Source organism: Motacilla alba, chromosome 5 (genome assembly GCF_015832195.1).
Source record: "Motacilla alba alba isolate MOTALB_02 chromosome 5, Motacilla_alba_V1.0_pri, whole genome shotgun sequence".
NCBI classification, from domain to species: Eukaryota; Metazoa; Chordata; class Aves; order Passeriformes; family Motacillidae; genus Motacilla; species Motacilla alba.
The window spans coordinates 48,022,683-48,044,094 of record NC_052020.1 but is presented as its reverse complement, the minus strand read 5'-3'; the positions used below and the strand labels follow the sequence as shown (position 1 = coordinate 48,044,094).

General features: G+C 39.9%; 1 protein-coding gene across 3 annotated transcripts in view; it reads right to left on the bottom strand.

The window, feature by feature from the left end:
- Positions 1 to 21,412, bottom strand: part of C5H14orf132 (chromosome 5 C14orf132 homolog) — a 46,085-nt gene that overhangs the window by 10,414 nt on the left and 14,259 nt on the right. For 2 of the 3 annotated variants that reach the window (XM_038138781.1, XM_038138783.1), the window contains exon 2: positions 2,207 to 2,506. In XM_038138781.1, coding sequence (XP_037994709.1) covers positions 2,282 to 2,506 — 225 coding nt within the window. In that variant the 3' untranslated portion in view covers positions 2,207 to 2,281. Of the gene's footprint in view, positions 1 to 2,206; positions 2,507 to 21,412 lie in introns of those variants that run through there. The other variant, XR_005257151.1, reaches the window with a different exon arrangement.

Genomic DNA, 21,412 nt, shown 5'->3' with positions numbered 1-21,412 from the left:
ATGAACACAAGTCCATGAGTAACTGATACAATTACAAAGGCAACAGAAGATCAGAAAATGGTTGGGGACAGTACATTACATTAAGCAACGTTTTCACGGATCCTACATGTTTACACAGCACATCTTGTCCTGATCAATTCTTCATTGGAAAATTTTCTGCAGCTTTCCAACAGCTTCTTTTCTGCTCAGCAAGAATAAGGAGGGGTGCAAAAACAAACAAGGTAGATCATTTATGCAGATCCTTTGCTTTTCATTGTCCTGTGGCTATGAAGGAATTGATAGCTATTTTAGGAAATGAAAATCATAATTTTTCTATCATCCTTAAGACTACAGTTATTTTATTGGATAGAATTTGCTTTCTTTCCCTCTGATCTTCCAGAGCTGGACTTCTCAAGCTTTTTCCCTGTATAGGTCTTGTCTGTCCTCAACCATCTTTACAAAATTCTGCCTCCAAACAGGGAAATAACAACACACAGAGAAGCTCATAATGGTTTTTCTCAGCCTCAAAATAATCCAATTTATTTTTCTCCCCACTGCTAGCTCTGTTTGTATCTTTCCTAGCTTTAAAGGACAGTTCATAGAGAGGGAAAAAATATACACAGTGACCGCTGAGTGGTTATAAAGACTGATTCGGGGCATGCTGCTTTGATTCAAGTAACTGTCCACCAGCCCTGCAGGAAAATGTGTTTAAAGAGAAAAGTGGAAAATCCAAACCTCTCTATACATTCACCAGCTCATAGCCCAGCCTCAAGCTCAGTAGCAAGCAAGTGTCAAACATAGTCTCTGTTCCTACAGACAAGGCTTTCTGGAACTAGGGTATTAGCTATATGAGACAGAAAACCTAGACAGTACATGCAGGCATAGAAGAATTTGTCTGCTGCTCTCAAAGTGCATACATTTTATGTATTGTTGCTTCATTTTTACAGGGGTGAAGGAAGATTTCCAACAATGGTGATTTTTTTTTCTTCTCTCAAGATTTTACAATCTCTCAAGCAAGGAAGGCTACAGCTTGTCTTGAAAAGATACAGCTCTTGAAAATGAACTGCCCATGGAAAAAATGCAGTAAAAATATTGCCTCTCAGTGGAACAAATCCAAAGGATAATCAGAGTCATTACCTAAAGCCAGCTATAAAAAAAAATCTCTTCCAAGACCCTCACCAGAACCCAGAGATATATTAATACTGAGATACAAGCACTTGCACACTGACACTTACTACTTTTCTTGTGTTGTTTCTATCCCAGGACATACCTGACTCTTGAATTCACCCCTGCATAAGCACAGAAGTGACCAACCTTTATTTCAATTTTATCTTTCTCATAGACATATTCACTATTAATTAGGCTTTACAATTTTTCCATCATTCTTTCAGTACATTAATAATCTTATGAAAGCACACAGCTGCTGTAAGAAGTCTGGATTGCAGTCCAATGAGATGAGAAGTGCAGTATTAGGCTTTTGTTTCCTGGAAGGAATGCATGTACAAACCACTGCAATCCAGCACCTCTAGACAGAAATGGGAACTTGTGCTGCTACTCTGTTTATCATTTTCTCCTCTGAAATTCAGAGGGTCTGCAGAGCAGCAAGAGCTGTGCCTCCTCATGAACAGCAGGCAGGTTCAGAATAAATGTATTGATTACCAGTTCCAGTTACTGAAACTGGAAGGCAAGTAACAGACAGCCTGCATCTGCCTGTCATGGCTGTGAGATTGATGATTTTGAATACAGCCCAGGAGTCTACAGCCATCCTGAAGACCCACACATGATGAACTTGGACTTCATCAGAACCAAGCCAATGCCAACCACTTGGTCCATCAAGGAAATTAAGATGTCCAGAAAACATGACCTGGAACAATTCCATATAATGTTATACCACAGTAAAAAATGCACCAAAAAAAATGCTGACAGACTGCAGAAGAGCTGCTAGAAAAATCTACAGTAAAAAATAAGCACTTTCTATATAAATATCTCTCTGTATTTACTATACCCAAGTTGATCTCTCTTTTATTATATTTCATACAAAACTGGTATTGGCTCGGTTCTCAAATAAAGCTCTCACCTCCACACAATTTGTACACAAACTTTCTGCCATCAGGACTTAAGACAATTAACTTGCATTTCATTTCCATGACTGTGGCAGCACTTAATCAACAAAGTCTCCAGTTATATGTATTTATATAGATATACATGTATATATACACACATACATACATACATACATACATACACATGACAAATACTGTTGAAGATTTCCTTTCTTCCAGTGTTTGTAGTGACAGTCATCCTAGAAGGTGAAGGCATACACCACTCCCACAACCACAATATTTCCAATTGTTGCTATTATTGCAATCCATAACAATATGGCATCATTTGAAGAACGGGACGTCTCTTCTGGTGGATTCTGCATGGAAGAAGCTGCATGGACGTTGGCTGATGAGTTAAACAGGGAGTACTCTGTACTAAAGTCCTCGTTGGGTGAGTCCATAAAGGCTCCTCCCATAACAGGAAGCTGTGAAGAAAAACATGGCAGAATCAGACTGAAAGCTAGCATCTGCTTTTGCACTGTCTCAAAGTCACTATCAAAGACGAACCATTAGCTAAATTGCAAAATTATTGAGATTTTATGTACATGGTGCTAACCTGTCAGGAGTATCACAGACTATAATATTTCTCCCATTTCTGTTGGAATCAATATTACTGAAGAAAACCTACATATAATAATGCAATATACAGAAGAGCTGGCATGCAGGCTTCAAGTCAGCTGAAGTAATCATATGCATTTAGAAGAGATAACCAAATACACAAAGCACTCACAAACCAGAATTGAGTTGATAGCAACCGGATTGTTTTGTGACTACCCGCAAAGGTATCATGCCACTGTAAGACGCTGCACAAGCACAGCCAGGATCTTATGCAGAGAATTTTTTCTCCTCTTATGCATCACTCAGAAGCAAACTCTTGGTTTATGTAGTGATCATGTAAAAAGTTTTTACTGTACAAGAGGTGGAGTGTACTCAGTGCACCAACTTCACTTGCAAAACATACCACTGCAACAATCCACGATTTATAAATTGATACAAAAGAAAACTTCAAAATGTATTTTGAAAGGCTCCATCACAATGCAGTAAATGGCGATTTCTAAAAGTTTCCCACACCAGACTTCTCCTACTGGAAAGGACAAAGTTTCTTTGGTGCTCTTAGTGGATTTCTCAGCAGTACCAGAAAATGTTCTGGGTAAGATAACAGTTACTTGATACATTATGCAAAAAATAAAAAAGAAACTGTTTAACCATGTCCTTTTACACATTCCAATTGTCTTTCCAACTTTATCCTCGATCAAAACACATATTCTTCAGGATTCAAGACCTATTTTACCTCTACACAGTGGGATAAAATTACATCCTTCTGCAAATGAATGGATTCCTCATTCAGGCAAGAGAAGGATACCTACTGCAGTACAAAGACCATTTACAACTAAAAAAGGTGCACACAAAAGCGTTTTGCTTCCATCCTTGGCCCTTGTATGTTTGGGAATGCAGAGCTGTAAGAATCTCCCCTGACTCACTGAGTGCAGGCTCCTAGTCTCATGTAAGTATAGGACTTTGTTTCAGAAAAAGCTGCAGAACATCTATTTCACATATCTATCAATGCTCAGGACACAAGTTTCTGAATATCCTGTAAAAAACAATGAGCAGTGGGGGTATGGAAAAGCCCAAGTCTGTGCAGTACTCTCTAACCAAACTCTGTCAGGACTGTAGCCCATAGGTAGACCAAACCCACGGATTTATTGGGTAAAAAAAAACCCCAGAGTCATATATCTAAACTTCTCTGCCAAAATTCCATCATGGCACAGATGATTGGTTTGATCTTGATCAATGAGTAAAACCTAGACATCAGTGCATCCTACCTACATTCCCCTTTCAGATCTGGTAGAGGTCCGGGGCTTCAGGGAAAGCTGAAAACATCTGAGAATATTGTTCTTAAGAAACACCCTCACTGCAACACCAGCCAACCTTTCCTCCCTCACAGTGGTTTCCACTCTGCTGCTGTCATCCTCCAAACTTTACACACAATCTCCTGTTTTATACCCTATTAGTAAGTGCCTTTGGGGTTTTGGTATTATTTTTCACCTTTCTCAACATGGCTCTCTTCTACTCTAACTTGAGCGCTACTGCTGAAGTCACCACAGCCTATGAATAACAGAGGAACAAGCCTTGCCTTCATTCAGCCATATCACAGAAGGCTGCTATACCTTCAGCCCTAAAGTGCCCTGTCATATACTCACTGGGCTGAAAAATCATCTCTTTTAGCACCCTGTCCTTCATCTCCTGCATCACATTTTGATTCTCTCAGTAACCTCTCGCTTTGGAACCAAACTACACCCATTCTGGCTGTGTGCAGCTGTGCTGTGGAGGCTGCTGAAATGGACAGCATGTGAGGATAAACCATCTCTCCTCACTACACTGGCTGTAATCTATAGACAACACCAAAGACTTTGAGAAGTCTGAGAATGAAGTAATTTTTTTTGCTTGCCATGCGTAACGTTTTAGAGAGACATAAAAGACAGCCTCTTTTTCAAAGCTGACTGCTGAACAAATTTCATCTGTTCTAGAAAATATCATGTCACATTCAAAATTAAACAGAGAATGATGAAAGACCACAGTGGATATGTCATGCTACCTAATCCACATCAAATAAAATTATCTTTGATATCAGATATGATTAGACAAAAGCAGTTTACAAGAAACCAAGCAGGAAATTGCAAAAGTAAAGTCTGATACGTTCTCCCTGCATCAAAGATTTTTGCTGGCAATTTCAACACAGTGTGGTTTAAAAGAGAGCAAAAGCTTCCATTTCAAAAGCCCAGCTTGATGTTTTGAATCCAATTCCACCGGCCTTTTTTTATGTCTTGGGATTTGATAAGGAAAGCATTTCTCAGCTTTATCAAAATTTCTTTTTATGTAGAGATTGCCATAAAAGGCAGTTCTGACTTCAAACAGAAGTGTATTTATGCAGCGATGATGCCATGTAACAGCTACAGAGACTCTAATTAAAGATCTCTGCTCCAAATGACAGGAATACGTTTACCATACCGGCAGCAAAATGCTCAACCAGAGGTGCTTGCCTCCATAGCAAATCATTTTAAGGCTACCAGCATTTAGGACAGTCAATTCTGCAAAATCTTTCCACTGAATCATGCCATTATAGAGGTACACACACATGTGCACGTGCCCAATACAGTGGGAGGTCATAAGAACCATTCTGGTGATTGGTACCTGGGTTTTGAGCCACACATTCTGTGCTCTCAATGAGTTATTTGAAATGACAAGCTTCCATCCTGTTGGTTCCCCTGCTGCTGTCACAAAGGCAGGGAGAATCCATGTAGCAGCACAGCTACACAGCACGCTGTAAATTATGTCAAATCTGAATCTCCTTGTACTGTCTAAGGCTCAAACAAGCTGTCTGCACCATCTGAGGGGAGCACATGGTGAAACAGCTCATCTGAATCTCTGAAAGGCTTGAGGTGACCTGGTGTAAAGCACTGACATTCAGCACCTGGCATAGGCTCTTTCTGTAAGACTGACTTCCAGTTTTTCTGTTTCTAGGTCAGTAGCACTTCACCACAGATCTGGAAATAAACCTTCCTGCCAATATCCCATTTGCAAAAATCAGCTCTTGTTAAATGTGCATTCCCCCTTCTCACTGCTCCAGCAGCCTCACATAAGAGCATGAGGAATGGCCATATGGTGTCCAAGAGAAAGTCCATCTCCCTTGGGTGTTAGCTCCAACAGTGGCCACAAATAGATGCTTAGGAGAGTAACAGGACAAAAGGAGAAACATGTCTGACACTACCCCTTAAAAACTCACAGCCTCTGACTGTTTTCAGGTTAGGAAGTTCATAAGGCAGACACCAATGCTATGGATTTAATAACTTGCAAAGAATTTTGCTACCATGAACTTGTCCAGACTATATCTGACCTCATCTGAAGCTGAGCATCCTTCTCAATCTGGCCTCTTGATGCCACTTAACAGTCAGGGTTGCTCAGTGAATAGAGTCATGTAAATCATTCTTGGGAGATATGCCATCTCTCCACGGGAGGGAGGGATGATTAGTATAAATGGCAATCTATCTTTTTGGGAGATTAAATTCAGTGAAATGAATGTTATCCCCAGTCTCGATGTCTTCATTCTCCCATAAGGTACAATATCTTCTCTCTGCAGTCTTATTTGAGATTTTACATTAAAAGCTGTGAGACCTCCAGACCTGACACTAATGGGAGTTGTGAAGTGCTTGTGATTAACAGTAGGCTAAGGACAGGAACCTGCACTGCTCTCTGTGACTGCTCTATTTTTCTGCCTGTGCTTCTGCAAAGCAAATATATGCCAATTTACATCATCCAAAACCTTCACCCATGTCACAGCCATTACAGTGACCTGCAGTCTGTTTAGCCTCAGAGGGTATTTATAGTTCAGGCAAGGCTGCCACCCTCCCCAAGAGCACTGGAGAAGGAGGCCAGGGCAAAGGCTTAACTGGGAAACAGGACAGTGAGAGACAGGACAGGAGCAGATGGCGAGGGTTAACGCTGTAGCACACTGGAAATGAAACTCCTTTCCTAGAGACTGTGTCAACATTGTTAAGTAGCAGTAATAGTACATTGCTTGCTAAATGGCTTCTGGGACTGGCAAAGAAAGAATTGAAATCATTAAATAGCAACAGGCAGAAAACCAAACAGCAAAATGTCAAGTGGTAATGAGAACACCCACTGTGCTGAATACCTCCCACTGGCACGCTTTAGGGTCATGAGGAGAGCAGGCCCTTGAACAATTCTGTGATGCACTTCTAATTAGCAGAAAAATCCTATTTTATAACCAAAGTGATCCACAGGAATGAAAAACAGCATGTCAGGTACCAGTCATGATACTGTAAGTATGATAGCATTCTTAAGCAGCATCACACAAAATCCATCCCTTAGCAATAACATTGCTCCATTTCTTTGAGAATCAGCTATCTGACATTTTTTCATAGTCAGCTAGAGAATTGTGACACTTGGCTGCTGCCACCTTGTTGGGAACCCAGGTTAGGCATAGATATTTGAAAGCACAGCTGCATCTTCTAGTGAGAAACTAAGAAACCTCAGCAGCAGCTTTAAAAGCTCTGCTGTATCTTTGCCCGGGTCTCCCCAAGCATCACTCCAGGAATGGGATGCTAACAGGTGAAATGCCACCACAGCTCAGGTGTTGTTTTGTAAAATCCATGTTGCTATTTCAGAATATCTAACTTTCCAGTGTTTCTTTTTTGTTAAATTTTAGATATCATCTTTTTATGAGATGGTATGTTTTGAATACATAAAGTGAAATTATTATTTCCTTCTGCCCTTGTAGCCATCTGTAGTCATAAATTAATCTAACACAGTTGCCAAAGGCAGTAGCAATGTATGGATTCACAAATTCACCACAACAACATCATAATTCTTAAGCTCTTTTTAAATAAATGTTTTTTTACTAAAGATATACCCCACATGACCAGTATTCTGCCCACAGTAATTCTCTTGTGTCTCACAGAAAAATGCATATATAGTCTCCTTATCTAAAACACGCACTGTAAATGAAGATGTGCTATTGGCTGTTATTGATTTACAGGTAATATCTGGAGAACCAAGTTCTTCTGTTCACCGTTTGCCAGAATATCACCCTACTGTTTATAATGCAGGCTGGGTGCATAGTGAAAATCAAGACTTGTTCTGTGTTCACTGCAAGTGGATTCTTTTGAACACATTAAACCCACACACAAAATTAACCACCGCCTAAGGCAATCTTCTTGAATTTAATTAAATATGTCTAATTCTGAAGAGGAAGATCCATGGCAATGTTTTATGCAGTTAGCTTCAAATTCTCATTTTAATTGATTCAGATTCCTGCTTCACCCTGAAATCACAGTCTTAGGTTGACAAGCTTAGAAAAAACAGCTGCTTATTTTCAAAATATAGTTGTCAAAATGTTCACCCTACCAGTGGCAATGGAAAATTTTCACTCCAACATGGAGTCGTCAGGATTTCACCTGTTATTTTAGTCTTGTTAAAAACTTTGAATTTTATAAATCTCTGCTTTTCTTCCAATCCATTCTATTCCTAGGACCTGTGCATTACTTCCTCCACTGCTTTCCAACCCATGCTAGGCTAGATACAGTGTCTTTGTCCTTTTAGATGATAGCACTGTTCAAAGTTGTTCCATACCAGCAGTATCTCGATGCTAGAGGTTTGAGCCTTGCTGTTGAATCACACACTCTAAGAGCTGCCTTGATCAACAGATCTCTAGATGTTTAGGAGGAACAACCCTAGATGTTCCAAGATGCTGCAGCAGACACTTCAACTCTGAGTTTGCTTTTGGCTGTAGAAACTGGTTTCCCTTAACTGAGGTATTCCCACAAGAAACTGTGCTCAGCTAGATCAGCTGGCCTTAAGCTACTGTTTTATGAGCACAGGTCCCTGTGCAGGCTGCAGCACCTCTTTGTGGAAAGCTCCCCTGCTGAATCAGCTGCAAAAAGCAGTGTAGACAACTGGCATGAATATAAGTGAAATTTTCACTCTCATATTTCTGCATAGGTAGCATCCATGATATCCTAATGATAAACATGCTGTGATTCCACTCCTGCAATTTACGTCTGCCTAGTGCCTCATTGAAATAGTTTTTTTTATTTCAAAGAACCCTACTGCTCTTAAACTACTATTCTCGACCAACTGCTGTTGGATTTAATCTTCCAAGTGCATAAGACTGAGAACAAACAAAAGCCTTTTTAATAAAAAAGCTGACAGTAGCTGACAAGTGTCAAAAGGATACGGAGAAGTTTCTCATACCACCCCTGGACCCAAGAGTTCCTCCTCTCTTCCCAGACAATGCCAGCAATGATACATCATGGAAAAGAGCAAGTTTTGTCTGCATTGAACAGAAATTCAAATTTCTGTGAAGAAGCCACAACTCTAAGTCACACATAATTTATATCGTGAATCTGTATACCTTAAGTTGGAGGGAACAGTGAATATAATGAAAGAGTGCAGGGCAGGCAAGCATACTGCTTTAAACTATCTGAATATCTGTGGAACAACTGAAAAAAAAGCAGCACTAGCTGACCTTCTATATCTAATCCAACTACGTCAATGTCCTATTGTGGACACCACAGTGGGGGAGAAGATGTCTGGCCCCCATGTACAGTTACAACTTTCATGCTTCCAGGAGAACATGAACATAAAAGAAAATATATAAACAGAGGGACCCAGAAAGGCAAGCATTTATCAAAATAGAAAACCTCAGTGGGAGGGTATAAAACTGACCATCAATGTTATCATCTGGAGCTATTAAAATCTGTTTACAATTTCCCAAAATGGAAAAACAGAGGACACTTCACACCATGTGTAGTCATACTGGGGAAACTCAGGGAGAACAGGAATTCCTTTAGAGATAAGAGCAATTTGAAGAGCTGGAACAGTTTAACACAGAACATCATTCTGGAAGAGCTTCAAACAACAAGCCTCTGAGTTTAAACTCTACAAATACGTGAAAAGAAAGAGGTACTGATTATCACTGCTTCCAAAATTTTTGGCACTGGTGACTTCAAAGCCAAGCTACAGGATTTAAGTGGACTTAATTGTCTCCTGTTTTGATCCAGGCTGGCAATTTCTTTCTTGTGTCAAGTTCCTCTATTACAAAAACCACCCTGAATTAAGTAAACAAGCAAGCAAGCAACCAACTAAAAAATAATCTTGGGAGGAGAAAAAGAACAGTACCTTAATGTTTTGATGTCCCAAGGGACAGCCTTTCTCTAAGGACAGAAGGCTGTATCACTGACAGGAAGCAAGCAGACGGCTGCACAGTACCAGTGGCAGTTTCAGTTCTTATGCAGAGAGTAAGTGGCTTTCCATGTGCCAGAGGGTAAAGAGGAAAATAAGAGTAACACAAGCTGATAGTAATGGCACTTCGTAGCTGAGAAAAAGGCATTCCCACCATAAACAGAAAAGTCATATTATGGGGTGTAAGTGGAAAGCCAAAGAGCAGAACTCAAGAAAAAATGTATTGGAAAATAATTGAACAAATCCTAATCCCATTTTTCAAAGTGAAAAAGGGCTGCTTAAATCCTTCCTCCACCATAATCTTTGCAGCCCTGTTCATCTCTGAGAAAATGGTGATGCCTCATTATGAATTTGGTGATGTGACCAAGATTCTGGGTAGCAAAGAGACTGACTTTCATATATTTCGATTTTCCTTCTGCTCCCTCTCCCTTAGCCTAATGAGATGTTTAGGCTGTTCTCCGGAGGGTGGGGGGGATGTGTGGAGAGATGGGAATTGGCAGCCATTCACAACAAGAGAAGCAATGACAATTTCAAAAGTAGAATCACTCTGAGATGAAAAATTCTTTAAACCATTAGACTTCAGGCATGGGCAAAAGTAACAATTTTGTAAATTGCTGCATCCTTCAGTATTTCATAATCAGGATGCTTTTCATAAACACTAAAAATAATTTTAAGGGGCAGGTGTTAGGAGCTGGAACTAGGAGGATGCAGCGTTCTGGACATCATCTTATTCCTCTAGAGAAAAAAAGTTACTGCACAGAAATTTCTCTATGTTGCATATGCTGACCACTGCTCAAACCAAAACCCAGGAGCAATAAAAAAATCTTGCATGTTCCTCCAATCCCTGCTACACAGCCCATGAAAAATTAATTGGCTGAGATTTAACTAAGCCATACTAACAGGCTTAGCTCTATTTCATCAGAGAAATTACTTACTATTCCGTGTAGACTCAAAAGCTTTCAAACCTTCCAAACTATAAATCTCATGTATCTTATGTTACACAGCGATGGCTGTACTGCAAAGACAAGCTTGGATACATTTATCTATTGAGAGAAGTAATTACTACCTCTGCAGCTCTGCTGTACCTAATGATGTGATATAAATGCCTCATTTTCAGCATCTTTGGGACAGCCACCTTGCACCTATCTTCACATATGATAAGAGTTAGGTCACTGTAATAATGCAAACACACTGGGAATACTATTATTCTATGATGATTTCCAGAGATTAATTCTCTCATGGAAAATACTTGCAGGCATCCAATAAAAATCCTTAGAATGGAAATGAAAACAATTTAAGAGATTCAACTTATTCCATAAAGATTATTTTTCTTACCCTGTATGTTCTATCAGAGTCTCTGAAAAAAACGGCAGAGAGAGAAAACTGGTAATGATGTGTGCAATATTATTTCGGCTATGCAGCATTTTTATCCAACAGTTTTACTTTTTTTTTTCCTTTCCCTTTCATTCACATATTGCATTACATCTTCACAAACAAAAGAGTGGGTAGGGCTGAGGTATGCTGAGAGAATATTTGAGGTATCCCTCTTGTGCCTTATGTAAGGCTATTTTTGTAAACATTTTTGCTTGCATATTTGGCACCTAGTTCAGGACACATGACAAGCGAGGGAGGCAACAAAAACAAGGTATTCCAGTTGAGATGGACAAAAAATGGAGAAAAATCTGACACAATGCTAGTCCTCTTCATGTCTGGAGATGCTAAGGGTAGCAGCCAGCATAAAGAACAAGCAAAACAGAGAGCTGCTGCCAGGAAGAGAGGAGGACTGCCAAATGACCCTACTGCATACACTTCATTCGATGGAATACCAACATGTGTCAGGCTGGCATCCATTGTGATCCCATCAGGCATATCAGCCTCAACATATGGCTTGAGCAACCTACAGACTACACATTCCTCTCAACTCATTCTGTAAGTTACAGTTTATAACTAAAGAGGCACAATTGCTTAAAAATTAATCCTATTCCCTTGCATTTTTTGTCTCATGAGTGAGCCAATCACACATTACACAAGAGAATAAAACCTGGAAGGTGAAATAATGTTGATGATTTCCTAATTTCTAATATTTGAAGAGTAGTATTCACTGGGCTAAGAAAAGTTCCATCCACCATTAACTATTTGTTGAATATCGTGAAGAAATAAAATCTTGAGTACTTAAGAACTCAGTGCCACCAAGCAAGTATTTCAATCATCTTCTAGGATTTACTGTTCCCACAGCAGAGCCCAAGGAAGAGAAGCAACATGTATTTCTCTCTCCCTTTGGTGACATGAACAGGAACATGACATGAACAGAACTCACAACAACTTAAAATATTCCTGGCTCACTTTGCTTTGAAGCAAAAGAGAAGCATCCATACGGGACATTTCCCTGTCTCTTTGCGGGGGCAGAAACCTTCATCTGTGTGAGAACAGCCAGCATCAGAGCCAAATATTCCATATGTTCTCACAAACCCAGATACTCACAATCCAGGTTTTGCTTGTGTACTAGGACCATCAAGGGATGATTAAGTGTGGCTGAACTAGACAGCAGCTGATGACAAGCTTTATCACGCCAAACAAACACAGAACAGCCAAGCCATCTGTGTTTGTGTGCTTATGTTTGAGATTGTTCAAACAGTTCAGAGCAGATTACAGAAAAATATAATAAATTATGCACTGATTCTCTCTAGATAAGCCTGACTATATATGTATAGGCAAAATAGCCCTCCTTAGTGCCTGAGATACTTAGGATGGGTACAAATCAATGTTTAATTTATTATACAACTGTTTGTAATTCAATACTTGTGCTTTGAACTCTTGGGGCTGCTCAGGATAATTAAAGTCATAGATATGTAACAGTTTTCCTCAGGAAGAACGTTTTCCTACCCAAAAGTGATTTCTGTAAAAGCTTTTTCGGTTATTCTTGTTATGGAAGGCTGAGCAGGGAACAAAGAAAATAAAGTCAAAATGTATTGTATTTGCATTTTTTTCTCATTTCACTCAGTGGAATATGAATTATGGAATCACTGCTTGTCTGGAGAACTGGAACAGTTGAGAGAGAAGTGATTTGGTATTCTCCCTTGCCTGATGGAAGATGCAAGTTCACACTCCCCTGGTGTCTTAGGATCTCAGGATGTTTGGAGAAATGTTTTGAAAGGACATAAACAGAGAGAGAAATATTATTGTCCCTGAGCTTGGCAGCTGTTCCTGAGTATGCTGCAGTTTAGGTACTGAAGAAATCCCCACACCAGAAGAGTGCACCAGTTGAAAATCTTTCAGGCAAAAGGTTTTGAAAAGCAATCAGGAAATGAACTGGCTCCAAGGTCAGGTGGGCTTCCTCCACAGCCTGAGAGCCAGAGGAAATGCACAGGCTCCTCTCCCAAGCTGAGGGTCAGAGCCTTCTGAACCTCAGATGGTCAAAGCAGCAAAGCAGCTACAGGATACCTTGATGCTTTAAGAGACAGGTTCACACTGAAGCAAGACACGTACATCCATGTATCTTCAGACATTTACACATGAAATTTTGTGATGGCATCTTGCATCTACAGATGCAATTTTAAAATAACCCATCTGGCCAAAAGCAGTCTAAGACTGAGAATAATTGTCACCTATGGGAACACTTTTGTGTGTGCAAGGTGAAGCAAGTGAAACTGCACCAAAATCAAAAACTCTTGCTTCTTTTAAACCCTTAGTACAAGCCTTACAAAAACAGTTGGGGAAAAAGAAAAATAAAGTCTAGCAGAAGCACAACACTCTCAGCCCCAGAAGATGTGCACATGCATGGCAGTGCAGTTCCCAGCCTTTGGCTGGGTTCTTCAGTCCAGTCTTATATATTCAGATAATGAACTCCCTGATCCAGATTTTAATACTTCTACCCATGCTGAGGTTTTATTTATGATCCCTCTGAACTCAACTTAATTAAAATATCACCATCTCATTTTATCAAGGCAGCAATGAGTGTACCATAAAAAGATTAAATGATGGAGGAGACAAAAATTGGAGCATCCACACAGATTTTCACCAAGGAGCCACTGGCTCTGAGACAGGTGCAGGTCAGTTAACAACAGAGTTTGGTATCCCTGCATCATTCAGTGCAACCTTATAATTTAATGCAGCACCTGATAAGGGAGACTTTTTAAAGAAAAGTAACAGGCATAGGAAATTTCCTTGGACATAGCCCTATAACACTCTGAAGGTTTCTGCATGCTGGGGAGAAAGAGGGCTATCCCTCACCCAGTGGCCTGACCCATCTGCCACAGAGGGATCTTCCCCAGCCACAGGAAACCTGAGTTGCAGCTCAAGCCTTTTTCCAGCTGAGCATCACTCAGCAAAAATCCAGCACAGAAATATTAAGAAGCAGCATGGGAGTTGTTCAGTAAAACAGTGCAAATATGTAGTACTTGCAAAAATGCAAGCATTCCTCTCATCTTTAATCATTTCTATTTTGAAATGCTGGATTGAAGATCTTAATTTCAAAAATATCTCCAAGAGACTTGTGCATCCCACACCACCATTCTGTGTCTTGCATGAATAAATCCATAACACAATGAGACACTGAGAGCTCAGGAAGAAAAATCACAAAGAAGAATTATTACAATGGATGCCACAAGAAACAATTAAAGCCATCAGCAAAAAAAAAATCCCACAGAGAGGGCTTAATTCCACCTGGTTTGCTCCCTCAGAGATGCTTCTTCAAAAATATTCTCAAACTCACCATCCAGTCAAAGGAAGGTAAATTTAGGGATTTAAATTGGACATGAAGAGATCCCTTGAGGAGACAGCTATTGCTCTCCACTGGCAATATATGGGAAGGTAAGTACCTAATCCTAAGGAAGTGCACACAGTGCTTATTTGAAAATCTGTACAAAACCTCAAAAATGTATCTCATTAGGTAGTGGAATAGGAGCTTATTATCTATTCCTACTTAAGGGTATTTCCTTACTTATTTCCTACTCATTTAAAGTTTCAGAGTTGCAGTAAAATTGAAACATATGTCAAAAATTAACTACATAGACCCATTTTAAATGTAGCTAAATCAATGAACTAGTAGTAAAAGGAATAGCAGATAAAAATGAAAGGATTTTTCAAAAGTAATTACAATTTCTCCAAAGCAGTTTTGCATTTTGGAAGTGCTCTGCAAGTCATGAGTGTAGTATGAATGACTGTACTTGGAAAGCATAGTCAGAGGGATAAAGACTCATTAAGTAACATAGAGATGACCATAATAAAAAGATGACCACATTCATTCAAGATAAAAATAAAATCAAGTTAGAAAGTTTAAAACATTTGAAAAAAACAAAGTTTTCTATGTATTTGTAGTTAGGCTGAACTTAAGATTTTACAGAGTTTTTCCAAGGCCTGAGTAAGATCTTTGCAACATGGATGTTTCTTTGAGTGTTTTCCTCCTGGCACACTTCAATACCTGATCAATTGTCCCTTGAAAATAAACTGGAAACCATGCTGTGAGACATTTCCTGACTAGGAAGGCTACATCACTGATCCCTGCATGACATTCTACCGTGTACCACTTACCAAGTTAAGACATTAGATATTAATTGTCAAGTGTATAGAATTAATTACAGAATAAAACCACATTTAATCCATCGTGTTGCTCAAAGAACATCATGGAAATATAACTGATAAAATGCAATAAATCAATGCAAGATGTCCAGATTCAGAACAACCTGAAACCAGAAAGTATTCCCCTTGGAAAGAACTTGAGAAGATTCAAGAATATTCAAGAAGGTAGTGTTTCATTATCCTGAAGGGAATCTCTGTACAAACTTGTTTGATCCAGCCTGTAATACAAAATACACTTCTATGAAACACACGTACAATGACAAAATGCAGCAAGTCAAAGCCCTCAGAAGGACCTCAAGAAATGTCCCTGTGATCCCTAAGAAGGACTGGGTCCCAGTAAATAAAAGAGCAAATGCAGCATGGTTAAACTTTAATTATATTTGGCTCCCTCAAAACAGATGCTCCCAGACAGATTTCTGTTTCACCCACTAATGACTGTCATACACAATCATGTCACTGATTTCAGAGGGCTGCAGGGTTTGCACGCTTGCAGGCAAAACCAACAAGACACAGCTAAAGAATATTCACAAAATCCAACACCCTGCTTCATCCAACGTGGATATTCAGCCATTGCAACAGAGGTAAGAGAACCAGACTGTGCCATCCTGTTTCAGGAAGGGGAACAATTGTCAGGCTGCTGGTGCCTGTTACAACCTCTGCCTGTAAGAGCAGTGGCCCTCCTGACTGTGCTTGGGAGGCAAGCAGGGTGCTGCTCCTGCTCACCCTCCAGTCTGGATCATCCTGGATCATCACATACTGGTGCAAGGATAACACAGGAGTGATATGAAAAGACAAACACAGTAGGCAGGGGTCAGAAGGAAGAGGTGCATTACAAATATGTGCAGGGGAAGGCAAGCTGTTGGGATATCATATATGCCTTGGGTATTTCCCATTGTCCCAGAGCAAACCCCTTCCCAAAAAATCTGTTTATCTGATTACTTCAGGTATGACCCCCATAAGATTTAGAGTGGGCCTTGGTCAACTTCAGCTTTCTGTTGCAATATCTACAAAGAATGTGATGGGAAAGGGAAGCACTCATTCCCAGTTTGAGGCTGTGTCTCTCATGCTTGGGTCTTACCAGCTCAGATGAGAACTCATTAAAGTGGAGTTTGAGTGTGGAGCTTGAGTCTGGTGCTATGCAGCACTGCTGTCATGAACCTCATTTCATTAATTTTTATTAAAATCACCTTGTTTTTCTTGCAGCTTAAATAAAGAAGTGAGAGGAAACAGAAACAAACACTTCTGTCCCACTCCTTCGGTTCTGGGTGTGGACAGAGCCCTAGTGTGACTGCACGCCAATTCCTACATACACATTAGGGTCACCACTGAGTTTAAACATGTTCTTCAAATAGCAGGTAGAGATCAGACCCCACCTGTGTATCCCAGCTCTGCCCACAGCAGCACATTTTTTCCCCATAAGGCTCTAAATTACTCCAGCACAGGTAATGTAAAACCAGTGCCACCATCTCCAAGGTAACAAAACCAGTGCCGCCATCTCCAAGGTGAAAGCAAAGCCTAGATTTTGCAGAAGAGTAAGCTTCCACCTCTCACCTTCCATCATGATCCATTTCCTTCGGTAATCCTGTAGTGCAGGCACTATCTGTTTCCCCAAAGGGAAGGTGCTTGATCTTTGAGGAATGTAGAAAAACTGAGGTTTTGAGAACACCACAAGTACTCCTTTTCCATATAGTTATACTCCCTGTAAATCTCACCAATACCCATCCTTTCTATTTCAAGATTTTTACAGTTTTACCATAAGAAAAAAAAGAAGGAACATGAACAATTCATCCAATTCTTGATGATCTGATGGAGAAAAAGAAGAAATAAAATGTCTAGAAAGTATTAAAGTGCACAACTCATTACTGAGGAAATATCATTGGGTCACTCTGGCCTTTAGAATAAACCATTACCTTTCAATGAAAAGTACAGTCCATACTGTGTTGAGAAAACCCTTATCTATTACTTGGAACCAAGCCCTGGCTGCCAGCTGACTGTGGCCTATGAAGGCTCCAAACAAGATGGGCTCTGAGCCAGAATTTGTTCACATGCTGAGAAACATCAGCAAAAACAGCCAGTCAGGATTTGTGTCACAACAAGATCTGTGTTACAAATCTGATTATTTGCACAATGAAGGAGGAAGAAAAAGGAAAAGTGGAACTAATTTTCTTTATGGACTTTAATCTTCCTCTTTTATTCATATTTAAAGTTCTTTCTTGCCTTATCTTGTCTGCTTTGATTATAAGCTCTTTAGGGCTTTTTGCACATTTTCAGTGTCCACCACAAGATCAGCTAATAAGTCTTTAAAACATTACTAGAGTTCATCTCACTTCCAATTCCAAAGCTGCCTTAATCCTTAATGGACTAGTGATATTCTGATATTAATTTTTAATCATTCTCATCTACAGCTTGTTTCACTAATCCTAATGAACCAATCGCTTCACAACACTGAACAAACTCAAAATACAGCAAGCTATTCTCCTGCTGGAAGAATAAAAGTAAAGCCAAAGGCTGATTTTGAACACTTTTCACCAAGAGGCTAAAATACAAGGGCATGCTCATTCTTCTTTTCAGAAAACACAGTGGCTTTGGTCAAAGGCTACTTGGCATTCTGGGGCTGAAAAGTGCACAGCTGACCCCTGCTGATCTCTTGTTATGACAGCAGAAAAGCAAAAAAGGCAGCATTGGCATCTGCCAACTGTACTTGGTCATCCACAGACAGAACAAGATGAACCAATATGAGCTGACAGCCTTAAAATATTTATCTGATCCATATTATTTTCATCTTGGGCCTTCATTTTGAAATTTAGATGATGACATGTTTCTTTCCTTTGCAGAAATGCAGACAAGATATTTTGCACGTGAAAAGTTTGACATTAGCAGAGTGAATTAGAGGGATATTGATGTACTCAGATTTCTCAAAAGGTTACTGTGATCCTTGGTTGATTAAGAGTCATGATGTCACAAAGATAAATGTTTCAGTTGCTATTAACAACATCTCCCAATGACACATCAAACATTCTTAGACAAAGTGCTGGATAACATAAGGAAAGGTTACTTCTCATGTCAAAGAACAAAGTCTGTGACCTTAATGATTTTGCTTTGCATTACAGTAGAAATGTAAATGCTTGATTTAAGCAATACTGATGCACTACTCTTCACAGTTCAGAAATCAAGCATTAAAAGACACATGTAAGAAAGCTTTTTCCAGGTGATAGCCTTTACATCTGCTGGCCATCTTGTTCTTTCAAGTGAAAAAGATGAAGGAAAAGAAGCTACCAGGGACACTAAATGTATTTTTAATAAAAAATGAACTGCTATTTTATGTCATGATTTCAGATGATTATATCATGGTACAAAAGGATGAATGGTAGATTCATGATGAATGTGCCTCATTTTCCCATAAAGATACTGAAAGTGAAAAGAAATTATTCTAAACCAGACAACTGCTAACTGGACCCAAACCACTTCAAGCCCATCTGACATAAAATACAGAGGTGCTGACTTCAGATCAAGGTAATAGCCCCCTCTTTCTAGACATCCGCATTCATACCTTACACATGAGCTTCTTCTACTCTCCCCAAAGACATGGAGCATAGAATGAAATTCTTGTCTTCAGAACTCATGCATTTGTTGAAAAGATACAAGACAACCTAATCTTTCACATAGCCAACTACAAACTCCTTCTGGGTAACTTGAACTTGTTACTCAAAGGACTTGGTTAAAAAGATGGAGTGAGGGGGTGCACAAAAACTACAACCAATTATCATTTGATCATGGAAAGCCTGGAAAGGGGAAAATATATTTTTAGTCCACCTTGACATACGCTTATAAAGACATAATTTCAGTGACAGGGTGAAAAATCTAACCAGATTAACCTGAAATGGACTATGCAAATGGAGTCCTTGTAATGCAGTGATGCATGAAAACCGGATCTGAATGCGTGCTTTGGAAATCCAGATCTGAAAGCAGATGCATGTGTGATGGCACAAGAATGTTTTTATCTCAATTACTAAAAATGCTGCACTGAGGGAAGAGGAGGGGCATGCTGGCAGACAGCTGCAAACAGATGTGAACAAGCTGCCCTTCCCCACTCACAGGGTGCTCAGGAGGACTGCCCAACCAGCGAATGAAGAAGCAGGGGAACTCAGACTGCTTCAGTGAAAGGAAATTTGCACAAATAAGGATATCCCCAAGGCAATGATTCCTTTCTGTCAGCTTCACTGCATTGGTGCTGAGGTGAGAGCATTAAAACTGAAACGCTAACAGGATTTACCACCACTGTAAGCAGCTTTCACAGTTGTTCTTTTGTTATCTCTGTTATTTAAACTAATTAATAAACTAATGATAATCTCTTTATTGATTGTCATTTTAATTGATTGTTCTTTTATTTGTTTGGATAAACCCTTGATATGAAAGACATTGAAGAAGGCTTGTCAAAATGAGATATACACAGACTGCTGTTATGCTTCTCTGTAACCCAGTTCATTGCTTGGAAGAAAAGGGCACTGCTACCTGGAATACAGTAGCTGGATGATAAATAGCCAGTGACTATGGAGCATTTCTTGGGAGGATCACTGTCAGGCTGACAGCTTCAGACATATATGGATTCATGTACGGGAATATAATTATGCTTCTTTTCTCCACAGATGTGGAGAAAAAGACAAAAATCCTTTAAAATGGTGTTCAGTGGGCTGAATATTCAAATACCTGTGAATTGAAATGTCTTAATTTTTTTTACTCTATCCAGGTAGTAACAATTCTAGTTAAATATAAGGATCTCATAGGACCTGTGAAAATAAAGAAAAAGGTCTTGATAAAAACCCAAGAATAAAGGAATGGGAATAGAGGAAAGATGGCAATGAGACAGAAGTCCAGCTGGAACTGTTGTGACTGTTACACACATCAGCAGTCCAGCCATGGAACAGTATTTTACCAAATTTAAAAAAGGACAGTTTTCAGTAGATATTGTGGAAAAAAAAAAAACAAAACCATAAAGCAGCTTTGCTGTTTGCGTGAAACTAAATACAAGGTTGAGGACATATATGGGAAAAAGCAGCCCTGAAATATAAAATGTGATTAATGGATGAGATTATGGCAGCTGGAATTAGATGAGATTTTGAAGGGAAATACAGAAGAATGGATGCGATAGTTGACACAAGTGTTCATTTATTATATAAATGGTCCTCATTTGAAACAGACAGAAGAAAAGGCCAAACATGACCTAACAAAACAATTGCTTGTTTTTTTGGTTAACAATTTCAGGTTTCCAAATCTTCACAGCACTTCCAGTTTGCTCTGCATTCAGTGAAGTGCAGAGTGCACATCACTCGCTTGTTATTTCCTCAGCTTATATTTTTCTTTCCACAGGTCTGTGCAGAGCTAATTTGCCTTTTACTTACGGATTCTGAGCAGTTTGTGGGCACTGCATTCACGCTGCCTGCTCTGCTGCAGAAGCAGCTATCACCAAAACACCCCTGACACTGCCTGCAAGACATATTAGCGAGCGGATTTACATCTGCTTGTGACTCCGGTGTGTTTTTTTTTTTTCAGTTCTGCTGTGTATGTCCCACATGTGAGAATTTTAGCACAATGTTTTCAGCACTGTTTTCTCTGGATTGTGCCTATATCATGCAGGCAAAGCCTGCGTTTATTCCCACCGATGATTTACGGCCGCTCTCAGCATCGAGCACTCAGTGCACAGAGTCATGGACCTGGCAGCAAACGTGTCACAAACACCCCTTCTCCTGGATTCCCCTTTTGCTCTTCAGTGAAGGCGCTTCTGCTCTGGCAGACAGGGGCATTCATGCTGGTGGGCAGAGGCAGATGGGCAGCAGAAGAGCAGTGCCAGCCTCCCCCACTCCTGCTTGCCCATATGCCCCTCAGGACTCAGGGACCACCACTCCGCCCAAGGCTCACAAACAGGGGCCCACCTGCTTCTACAAACTGGCAACATGGCCAGGGCTCACCCTGTCCTTACATGGCAACAGGGTCAG